This window comes from Aythya fuligula, chromosome 3 (genome assembly GCF_009819795.1).
Source record: "Aythya fuligula isolate bAytFul2 chromosome 3, bAytFul2.pri, whole genome shotgun sequence".
Lineage (NCBI taxonomy): Eukaryota > Metazoa > Chordata > Aves > Anseriformes > Anatidae > Aythya > Aythya fuligula.
The window spans coordinates 39,917,055-39,928,653 of NC_045561.1; the positions used below are offsets into that span (position 1 = coordinate 39,917,055).

Sequence of the window (11,599 nt, forward strand, 5' to 3'; positions counted from 1 at the left end):
ACATTAGTCAAGTTTTCAATTCCTTAATTAACTTTTTCAGTTAAGTTCTCCCCAAGAACCTAGAAAGAATATTACACAGATAGAACAAGAGGTAAACTCCCCCAAATAAAATTCAACACCTTTAAAACAATTCCTGATCTCTAGCTACTCTACAGACAACACAATGTCATTATTGCTAAAATTGCTGTTGCTCTTAATTTAAGGCTTCTAAATTAGAAGTACTTAAGACAAAGAAGTACCAACGAAACAAAAGTGAAACAAGGAATTCTTTTTAAATACACAGAGAAGATAAACGGCCCTCTTTAAACCTATCTCCCTCAGAGGGAAAAGAAAAAAAAAAACACACAAGGATTTTGTTATGAGAAAAAAAAACTGTAGTAACTGCAGTTATATTTATATTGGAACTGCATGAATAGCTTTAAAATTAAAAGCTTTTTTTTTTTTTTTTTTAATATTAATTTTCAATATTATTAAGCCTGTTGAAAAGAATTCTCAGTTGACAATACAATTCTATTTCCAAGAGTCACCTGTGCTGTATTCAAAACATATGGGTGATAAAACACCAATAAATTCAGGTACAGTTTTTAGAGGCAACCAATACCTTGGATGATTATTCTGTGTTTAGACTTCATTTCTTTCAGTTGATAAAATGATTCAAACAACATGTTTACAATGTCACGGTCTCTTACATTAATAGAGCTTATGCTTGGAGATCATCATCTAGTTTGGGGGTTTGTATATATTATTTATATACACACACACAGAAACACAAGGCAAATATTAAGCAGATCCAATCTAGTACTCTTAAAAATGAGTACTGCATAAACAAAACATAAGTGCACACAGCAATTTCATGTTCTAAACCCACCCACACAGTTGTTCTCAGCAATTCAAGGACAGATCTGCATGGGCAGATTCACAGAGTTTGAGTTACAGACATCTGTGCTGAAATTATGATCAGCATATGAAGGTGTTGTTCATTAAGCAACTGAGTAAGGTCTTGTTTCTTTATTTATTTTACCCTCAAAGAGAAAATAAAAACACAAAAATTTCAACAACAACAACAACAAATGCAGAATAACTTCAAGGTACTCTGCTTCTTTCATTCACACCCAGAAGCCTACTCACCTTGAAGCATAATCTTAAATTTACATGTATGAAATCAGTTACCTTAAAAAAATCTTGGGGAAAAAAAAAAAAAAGAATACTTGAGACTACAGTGTAGCTTGGGCAGTATTGCCTTCAGCTGCTGCCAATACCACACAGCAAATGAAGGCATAAAAGCCCTAACAAACCAGCTGTAGAGTTGGCAGTCTCCATAAATTATTTGTATCAGTGTCTAAAAGTCAGAGCTCAACTTAAGGCCCGATGCAGGAAGTCTTCTCCTTCTGGGACACTTTGTTTACATGAGCTGTTCATGGTTTTATGGTCCACAGAGATGCCCAATCCTTCTTTAACCCTGCTGGGGTGAGTGGCCTCATTTTACCTCCATTATTTCCCATTGCAGTTAAGTTTTACAGTCTAATTACCCATTATGTCAGCAAGTCTGACAAGCAAAGCAGTCTTTGGCAAAAGTCTAGAGACTAAAGAAAAGTTGGACCAAGAGTCTAAAGCATAAACAAATGTCCTTTTTTAAAAGGAAAGACAAAATTTATGTTATTCCAAGCTTTTTACTTTCCTTTTCATGGAATGCCTCTGTGCTCTTGTGTTAAGAGAACAACAGAAGCCTCATTTGTAACTAATTTTAATCATGTCATCCTCTCATGCATCTCTTTTGCAAGGCAAATAATCTTCTATTTTCTGAGCAAAAATAGAGAGACAGCACCTAGGTTTTGTTTCAACAGCCTACAGCAGCAAAGTTTCACAGCTTACTTATAAGCATTATAATCTAACTTGATTAACTGTAAAAAGATAAATTTATACATTTTCCATAGCTTCCTCAGAGCTCCTTTCCGTGGCTTTCAGTCAATACTGAATGGCATTTCAAGAACTTGAGTCAAGAGCATCTACAGAGCAAGTGCTGGTTATACAATGGCATCATCTCCACGTGTGAGCTGCCACAGCCTCCTCCAGCACTGTAGGATGCATTAATATCAGAGCAAAACATAAAAGAGCAAGATATAAAATGACGTCGATAAAAGAGCTTGACAGGCACGCCTATTTCTTCATGTGAACGTTGAAATAGCAGGACAGGGAGGCCGACAAAGCATCTGCAGTATGTGTATGCCCACAGAAAGCTCCAGAGTAGTTACAGTATGAGCCAGCTCCCATGGATTTCAATGCATTGGGACTGTTACCATACAAACATAGCCAAAATTCCACTTTAAAAAGAATATGCATACCCTATCATCAGCATCTTTTGCTCCATTATAAGATTTGCAGTCAAACACACCTTCTGATTTAGTTTTCTCAGAATTAAGCAGAATCTTGATCTGCAAAGTCTTTCCCACCGTACATTATGCAGCCCGCGTACCAGTTCGTTAATACCTCCTAGCCTCAAAAGCTACAGGGATTTCACAATTCTTCTGTAACATTTACAAAATATTTTCATAAATTTCCTACTTACTGAGCAAATATGTTCTGGGAAGACGTTCCGACTCAGAATCGTGTCTGGAGCACCCAGCCAGCTCTCTGGAGAGGACGGCGGGGATGGTGGCTGGAGCCTCCCCACCGAGGAAACCCTCCCAGCCTGCAGGGCAGCAGGCACCAGTGGGACATGGGCAGCAAGGGCCTGGCCTTATGGTCATAGCCCTGTGCCCACAGCATGCCCAGGGGCTTGGCTTTCCTCCTGGCTGGGCCACCGCTGATGCTGGGCAGCAGGGGTGGATGCAGGGGGCTAAGCGCTGCGTCCTGCCGCTGTCATTCATGCTCATGGCTCAGGAGCCAAGTAGGTGTTACAGGGCTGGGTAGAGAAATACTGTCTTTATATATGACTGCTTTACTCTCTGAACCACCTCCTGGAAGCTGAGCTTTCCCTAGCTCATAAAGGTGTATTTTAATTGGGTTTCACTCTGTGCATGAGCACAGACGTTTTCACAGCAAACATATCTGCAAAACTGTGCACGAGACTCCCAACAGACCATATAGTGCATGGTCAATAATAACTGCCCTTCACCGCTGAATCAACTTCTCTATTCGTTTTGGGTAGTGCCCCAGTACCCTAGCGTACAGCTCGCGGGGAGCTCAGCACCTCCACCAGGGCTGCGGCCGAGGGCAGCCTCGAACCCCGGTCTCCCGCTTCAAACCCGAGCCCGTCTCCCGCCCATTAGCGGCACCTCCCCTCCCGCTCCCGCCCATTGGCTGCGAGCACTGCGAGGCCCCCGGGGCGCCCACCGCTCGCCGGCCCCTTGCCACCCCCCTCTCCCCACAGCGCAGCCCCACGGCTGCCTCCGCGCCGCCTCCCTCCCTCCGCCCGCTCCCCGCTCCCCCTTGCGCGGTGCCCGCGTCCCTCCCTCACCCCTCCGGCAGCTCCGGGGGCCCGGCCGCTCTCAGGCGGCGTCAGCAGCAGCGCCCGGCGAGGCGGCGAGGCCCTGCGGCGGCGCGCAGGGAGCCGGCCGTGGCCGCGGCGCCTCGGTGCCGCCATGTATTACCGCTTCAGCGGCGTCACGCAGCGCCTGGTCGGGGCGGCCGCCTCCGCCGCCTACAGCCCGCAGGTAACGGCAGCGGCACCGCCACGGCGGCACCCGGGCGGATCCGGGCGGATCGGGGCCGCCGCTGCCCGCCCGGCCCGGCCCGTGACCTTGGGGCTGCCCGGCCGTTGGGGGGGGCTCGGGGATACATGGGGCGATATAGGGGGTATGTGGGGCAATCTAGGGCCGCCTTGCTCGCTGCGGGGCTCGTTCTGCGCAGGTTAATTAGGCTACGCGCGCACAGGTTAATTAGGCTCGGGCCGGCTGGCCGTTGTCAGGGCCCCGGGTAACGCCAGGGGCTTCAGCGGGGTGGCGGGGGCGCTGGGGAAAGGCCTGCGGGAACTGAGGGAGCCTCAAGTCGTACGGCTCGGTAAGGAAGAAGGCACTGGGTTTGGGAATAAAAAGGTGATTGCTGCGAGAGGTTAAGGCGTGGAGGATGGATTTTTCTCTTTTCTGATGTGAACTCAGCTGCTTTATTTTAAAAGAGTACATTTATGTGCACACACGGGAGAAGTCAAGGGATAATTGCTTATTAAAAGCAGACACATTTTGGTAGGGTGTGTATTGTTGTGACACACCAATTTTTTTTTTTATTTAACCCTTCCCTACCCTCATTCCATAAGCACCACGCTGCACAGTTCTGCTCTCCTTGGGAGCCTTCACTGTGCGGATTTTACTTGGACAGCGCAGTCTGCAGGCAGCAATGCTGTGCTAAGCTTGTGTAAAACACTGAGCTGTTTCAAGGGACCCAGACGTTTTATTTGGATGTTTTCTGAACTTAAGGCTTCGTAGTTTAGATGGATAGACAGTGAGAAGGATGATCAATGTTCAGCAGGTCACACTCTGTGTGGGTGTTGGTACCAAGCACAGTGCTGCAGAACCCTATCAGTTACCTGGAGCAGGCAATAGAGCCCACTCTTGTAATGTTTGCAGCAGACATCAAAGCATAGGGTGGTCTGAACTTCTGGAAGTAGAGCTGCCATTCAGAAGGAGCTAGACAAAGTGGAGGAATGGGATTCCTTGAGGAAATAAAGGCAGAGGTGTGTGTGTGGGGAGGAAGAGCTCCTGGCAGAGGCTGGTGGGAGCAGCTCTGCAAATGGCCTGGAGATAGAGGCAGACAGCAAGCGGGACATGAGGCTAGACATGCATCTTGCCTCCAAAGGAGACCAATGTCATCCTGGGCTGTATCACCATGTGTATAGCCAGTACCTGAAGGGAAGTGATCGCCTCCAGCTGCTGCATCCAGCTGTGGGCCTCTTCAGCATGGAAAAGTGTGGCATCAGCTGGAGCACGTTCAGCAGAGGTCCCCAGTATGGTTGGGAGGGTCAGAGCACTTGCTCTTTGTGGAGATTTGGAGGAGACAGAGCTTGTTCAGATGGGAAAAGAGGAGCTGAGGGCACAGGCATTTTGCAGCTGGGACCTAGGAGCAGCCAGCCAGAACCTGCAGGAGAGTTACTGGGATGGAGCCAGGCTCTGCAAAGCGGTGTCTGGTGGGAGGGCACAAGCTTCAACAAGCAAGGTTCAGACTGGATGTAAGGAAAGATATTTCCTTGCTTGAGGGCAGACAGTGAAACAGGTGCTCCTGGAGGCCATGCAGTCTCCAGTGCTGGAAGGCTTTCAAGGCCAAACCAGCCAAAAGCCAGAGCAACCTAGCCTGACCTCATGGCACAGCCCGCTCTAGGGAGGAGTTTGGGCTAGCACTGGAGAGTCTCCTGAATTAACCCACGATCTTAAATAAACATCGAGTTACCCGTGACTTTCTGAAATGGCAGTTTCTATCCCAAGAATGGTTTTATTCTTCTCTTTCCCCAGTGCTCTTTAGGTTTCCTGGATAGCTATTGGGAGGGGGTCTGGGGAGAGAGCAGGACACAGGGAAGACAGTGGAGTAAATATGTTTGAGTATAAAAGTACATCTGTTAACATCCTAACAGGCACCTATGGTAGAAAACACCACTGTTACAAAGTTTGGAGTACTTCTTACCTGTTCTATACAAATATATTTAATCTATATATAAACTAAAATATGAAAGGAGTCATGTGGGTAAGTAGTTGCTAAGTCCAAATCAAAGTAATTTCTTTTCCTATTTTGGATTTTTGTCCTATTTTGGATTAAATACAGCATTGCTGTATTTATATTTTGATGGTTCTGGAAAAACAAGGATTTGCCATTCAAGTTCTCCTCTGTTAAATATGCAACGTAGTAATTCACTCTATTCTGTACTGTCACATTCTGATGCTTCCCAATGCAGTATTGTTTTGATGCAAGTTTAAGCTTATTGTGGGCTTGCAAAATACCAGCCAAAATGTATCTCAGAAATGCTTTTGCTGACAGCTAACATAACTAACTACTCATACTAACAAAAAATTCCTTAGCTTAAAACCTGTGTTCTTCTTTCCATCTGAGTATTAGCATTCTTAAATGACTTAATTTTGCATTTAATAGTTCATGCTACTTTACATAATTTTGTTTAGCCTGTTTGAATAAATGGGAACTTTCTCAGCTAGTGCAGGTGAGGAATTAAATAGATTAAAAATATTCCTCTGATTAGGAGGCTAATGACAGCCATAGCCATTACAAATTCAATACAAACTATTCACTCAAAGAACTGGCCTGTGTTTAAAGCACTAACACTGGGACCAGATTCAGATGCTATCAGGTGAGTATGACTCTATGAACTTTTTCCTAGTTCACACCACAGCTCAGGTAGAAATTCTCATACTGCCACATCTTCAGATGATACAACTTGCTTTGCTTGTAGCTATGAAAACACAAAACCAAACCACAAAGCAAACCAGAAATAAACCCCACACACATCTGACTTAAACTGGTGTGAATTGTTTGGAATTGGTTGAGAAGCTAATGATTAACCTTTTGTACTGTCCATCATACTTTGAATATACACAAAAACACTTAAATGTGTCATCCCAATGCAAGCAAAGCTTCAAATAATCTTATCTAAAAGCATCCTTGTGTTAGTGATGACAAACAGATTTAACTTCATACAGTGAGGTATGTGCTGCTGCAAATGATCTGCTATTTAGGTGAGAAGTGTCTAGTTCACTTAGGTTCATAAAAGTTACTTCAATTCATGTTCTGAAGTCACATTTCTCAGCTTCACTTCCTTTCCAGTTTTCCTTTTTCACTTACACTTACCTCAGCCTTCTCCACTTTCTCATTCTGTGATTCAGCTTGACCAGTTTCCCTAGCATTTACAAACTTAAGTGTGGTGCTCTCTCTATTAAATTGTGTTCCTAATTCTTACCTGTTTTGTGCTACTAGGAAAATGCAAATCTCCCTTTGGAGTTCATGCTAAGAAGATGTAAGTTTGTTTTAACTTTGAACGTGTTGGCCAACCAATGGGTAGGTTGACCTGCAGACCTCTGACAGGGAAGCAAACACACTTAACAGAGGAAGAGACAGAGTGTTAAACCTAATCATACTGGTGTCTGAGATTCTGTATGTTTTCGATTAGCCACGTGTCCTGACCTTTCATTAAGGACTTCAGAGAAAGTCATTGTGTGCTTATGAAATCAGCTGATGGTGAATTTTCTGTATGAGTTGACCTTCTACACTTTGTCTAATAATTAGAACAAATTCTTAATAGCTTGATTAAGAGATTAACATCTTAAAATCAGAAGAGAAATTATCAAGATGAAGCATTAGCTTAAGAAAAACAGGTCAAACATGTAGAGTAATACCTTGAGTGTAGTGAAACACTGGTGCTAGTAACACCACCCAAACTGCAGGGTTATCTAAACACAAGTGTCATTTATGGTGTCTTAATGACTTGCTCAAAAATGATCTGTACCAAAATTCTTCTGTGTAGTACTGAGGATTTCTCTCCAGCCACAATAAGCTTAGCAAGCAGCTGATTTTAAGTTTTTTAGCTAATCTTAAGTTTCTTAGATGCTTCTTTTGCTGATGTGACCAGAACTGGTTGGTCTTAATTCAGCACTTCATGTGGAAGACTGCTCAGTACTAAGGTGCTAGTTATTGAATGTGTAAGAGAATCCAGTTTTGCCAGCTTTCTTTCAAAATATAACCAAGACTGTCAGAAATACGTGATTCTAATATTCAAGCACTAGAAAAGCAGAAGGCTGTTTCGGGATGTTGAGAAGTCTACTCTTTCCCTCAAAGATGCCTATTGTGGCAGAGAATTTACAGCCATATGGAGAAAACATGCCTGGTCTGCAGCAGGCCTAAGAGGAAAAGAGTGAAAGTCTGATTTCAGCTCCAAACAGTGTTCGGACAGTTCTCTTAAATACAAAAGGTATCAACTAGTCCCATGAGCAGAAACTAAAATTTGAGTGCAGCCTCAAACTGATCTAATAGAGAGCAATTGCTGTTTCTGTTTGAAATGAAAGACTGCTGCATTAACCTGCCTGTATTATGCTTTTTGCTTTTGCAGCAATTACAAAAACCAAACATACAGCTGTTTCAGGAGCCATAATTTACATCATCACTGTCATGTGCTGAAGCATAACTGTTCAGTGTACCTCTAATAAAACAGGCAAGGAGGCCATCTCACGATTGCTGTAACTTTGTACACTTAAAATCTTATCCATAGAACTGGATCCTGTAGTTTTATATCAAATGCAGGGTACAACCATCAGAACTGAAAGGAAATTAACTTACGCTGCTCAGAGGGAACACATGAAGAGTGGCAAGCTGCAACAGCATGTGAATTACAGGGTGTTTTTACACCAGCTTAAAATATCTACCCTTTCAAAGCATCTGAAGTGTCCTTGAGCACCACTTATTTATCACCTTCATATGAAACAGCAAGTGGTCATAACCTATTTTTTTTTATTATTATTTTTTGTTGTTGTTGTTTTCCTTTTTTTGTTTTTCCTTTTTCCTCCCTCTCCAGCCCACACATCCCAGTTATTTCAGGCCCAATTCTAAAGGCACTGCTTAGAACATTCGGGAGAAAGAGTTCGGTAAAGTCTCCTCACTCCATTGGACCCTAGAATTTCCCACTCCTAACCCTTCTACTCTGATAGGATCAAGGTAGTCTGACTATGTGCAAAAACAAGCAACAATTAGGACCAAATACCAACACAGAAAAGCATATAATAGCTATGAATTTATGTCTTGCAAAAAAAAATAAAAAAGGAGGCTTCTGTTTTCCTCACAAAGTCCAAAGTTGTAGCAGAGAAACGAACGGGCCAACAATGTGTCTTTTGTTAGCTGTCACTTTTTTTTTTTTTTTAAACCACGGGTTGTCATATCAGATAAATATTCTTTGTAACCTATCCTTGTAATGATTGGCAGTATGCCTGCCTAACGTGACAATTGGTACATTTGCAAGTATTATATACCTTGATATTTTAATCTTTATTTATGCAGGGACTCAAACCAATAGTTTCCACTGAATCCCCAGCTCTGATTTTTGGGACAACAACTAAACTTGCTTCAGATTTACCAGCAACTGATTCTTTCTTGGGTAAAAACAAGGTGCCAGACCTACAGAAAATTTTTCAGGTAACGACAACTTTGAGAGTAACGTAAAGAAAACTGGAGAGAATATTTTGCCCTATTTTAATGTGGCTAACTACTTTTGTCATTCTGCAATACCTACACTTTTCAAAGTGCACTTAAGGGTATACAGTATAATTGTATCTGTCCCATGACCTTGCATGGGACATAAATAGAGAAAGTGAAAAGTCTAGTAAGTTTATCTTTCTTTTGGTGGGCTTCAAAAGATGCTGATTGTATTACTTGACTATTAGAAGCATTTTCCATCTGGGAATAATCCAAGCTTATGATTTAAAGCAGATCTGGAGGAGCAAAGCAGATCATTACTTGTTTGAGTATAATAACTTGAATACTACCAAAGCTGTTTTAATACAATGTTAAGAAGAGCACAGTGAGGTTTTCAAAGCCAGTTTGTTAGCTATGCAATTTCTAAATATACTGGGATTTCTCATAAAATGAATAAGTTCTTTTTTTTAAAAAACAAAAACATTGAGAATGTGCTTTATAATGTACCCTTTTCTCTCTTTCATGCCACTTGCATTTGGAATATGTCAGTCTGACTTGGTGAATAACCTTTTCTATGCATTTTTTCACATTCTTTTGTTAGTGACACTTTTCTCATCAAAGTCCTCTTTAGGAATATTTCAAGATATATTCTTTCTGCCTGCACTTAATGGCTTTGGCTAATAAAATTAACTTGCATCTGCATTTGTCTTGCTAAATGAACATCACTTAATACATCTGATTGTAGATAGCCTGTTTGTCAGGAGGTTTCCCTCATGGGAGTCTCTAAGTTTACCTGAGGTAGCTTGTTTGTGGTGGCCTCTGTCTGGGTGTTCATTTTCTTTTGTTTGTTTTTAAACTCTTCCCACAGAAAGCAGATGGACTGCCAGTACACCTGAAACGAGGAGTTCCAGATAGGCTGCTTTATCGGACCACTATGGCTCTAACAATAGGCGGGACTATCTACTGTCTAGTGGCACTCTACATGGCCTCACAACCAAGAAACCAAAAGTAAATGAACTCATGGGACTCATGACATCTGAAGGACCTCCTGCATGTCTCTCCCCTTGCTTCTTAATTCTGTGATCGATCATAAAAGGTTCACTATTCAGATCAAATTTCTGGGAGAAACTGTGTTTAAATTGGTTGCCTTATGTGCTCTAGAAATCAATACAAACAGACACAAACTCATCATCTTAACATATGGTTGTAGCTTTGCACTTGTTCTATTGCAGGAGTGTATGAACAGTTGGAGAAAGTTAAATTTTTCCTTCATCCCCTCCCCCAGTTTCAACAATGTTAGAGACAGGACAGAAGAAATGCTTTCGGGGCTATGCTCTACATTCATTATTGGGAAGACGCTACCAGTTTCCAAAACAGTAAAAACAAATAATTTAATTATTATAACAGCAAGAACCTGTTTCTGTCATGCACAGCTCATTTTACATAACCAGGTGGCAGTGGAACTTCTCCAAATGCTGGTATATTATTTAACACTTGTACCTCTGATGGCAGGACAAATGGCTTAGCTCCTTGGAATATGTAAACTGGATTTATTCCATAATGTGAACATCACAGTATGTAACAGAATGCAACAATATTGTAGCATCAGTTGTACACCAGTTTTTGGACTTCCATTTGTCAAACACTCTCTTGTTGTGCAATAAAGATAACTACGTGAATAATGGGCAAGTCTTGAAAGTTTCATACTACTTCAGCTGGCCTTATAGCAAAATGTATTAACATACTGTTACTCAGGTTCAACTTGCAGATCTTAAACCAGACAATGGATTCAGCTGCCCTACTGTAATCTTTTTGGGATGCTAATCCTCTTAAAACTCTATCTTGGAACACGTTGGGTCTTTAACTATAAGTTTTGGTGACACAAGCCACTGTATTTCATAGTTCTGCTGCGTGTTATTTCCAGTGGATACACATATCCATCTATATACACATATAAGCACACATTTCCTTTGCTGCATGGGTCAATATGGAAACTAATAAAACCCTAATTCATTTTTTCTCTGTAATATCATAACCTTGAACTGGAAGTTTCACACAAGTCTTTACAAAGGATATTTTCTAATGGGATGGATCCTGCTCTGGTTCATGAACACAGAATATTTACTCCCAGTCACTCAGGCACTGAATGTGGATGAACATGGATTTGCTGGCCTCTGTAAAGACCCGTCTCTCCCAGAGCTGTGAAGAAAACATTGTCCTCATAAATTAGCAAAACAGTTGATCAAGGAACCTAAAGTTTCCATCTGTTCACTCTTTTTTAAATTCATTCTGATTTGTTTTCTAGTTAAGTTATACTAAAGCCTTATTACTGTTCCACAGGAAAGAAAATAGCTGCTTGTGCTGTGATCTCAGCTTTTAGTCAATGTTGGTATTTCAGGAGTGGAGAGATTAATTCACTAAATAAGAAAATTGTATGGACAGCAGGAGTCAAAGAGGAACAATTAATGATGTTCTGAAGGAAGTG

At 42.0% G+C, this 11,599-nt stretch overlaps 1 protein-coding gene across 3 annotated transcripts; it reads left to right on the forward strand.

Moving 5' to 3' along the window:
• Positions 1 to 3,514: 3,514 nt before the first annotated feature.
• Positions 3,515 to 11,141, forward strand: LOC116487643 (cytochrome c oxidase subunit 7A-related protein, mitochondrial). Of its 3 annotated transcripts, XM_032184719.1 has the most exons (4): positions 3,515 to 3,653; positions 8,980 to 9,114; positions 9,664 to 9,672; positions 9,983 to 11,141. In XM_032184719.1, the coding sequence occupies exons 1-4, from the start codon at positions 3,582 to 3,584 to the stop codon at positions 10,124 to 10,126; spliced, it is 360 nt and encodes a 119-aa protein (XP_032040610.1). In that variant the 5' UTR covers positions 3,515 to 3,581; the 3' UTR covers positions 10,127 to 11,141. The 3 variants fall into 3 exon arrangements, with proteins under 3 accessions (XP_032040610.1, XP_032040612.1, XP_032040611.1); XM_032184720.1 differs by lacking the exon at positions 9,664 to 9,672 and having other exon boundaries at positions 3,523 to 3,653; XM_032184721.1 differs by lacking the exons at positions 8,980 to 9,114; positions 9,664 to 9,672 and having other exon boundaries at positions 3,521 to 3,653.
• The last annotated feature ends 458 nt before the right edge of the window (positions 11,142 to 11,599 follow it).

Bases quoted from the DNA above. Each gene is read 5' to 3' on its own strand.
- LOC116487643 (XM_032184719.1), top strand. From the start codon at position 3,582: ATGTATTACCGCTTCAGCGGCGTCACGCAGCGCCTGGTCGGGGCGGCC. The intron at 3,654-8,979 runs GTAACGGCAGCG...TTATTTATGCAG, and splicing joins CCGCCGCCTACAGCCCGCAG to GGACTCAAACCAATAGTTTC.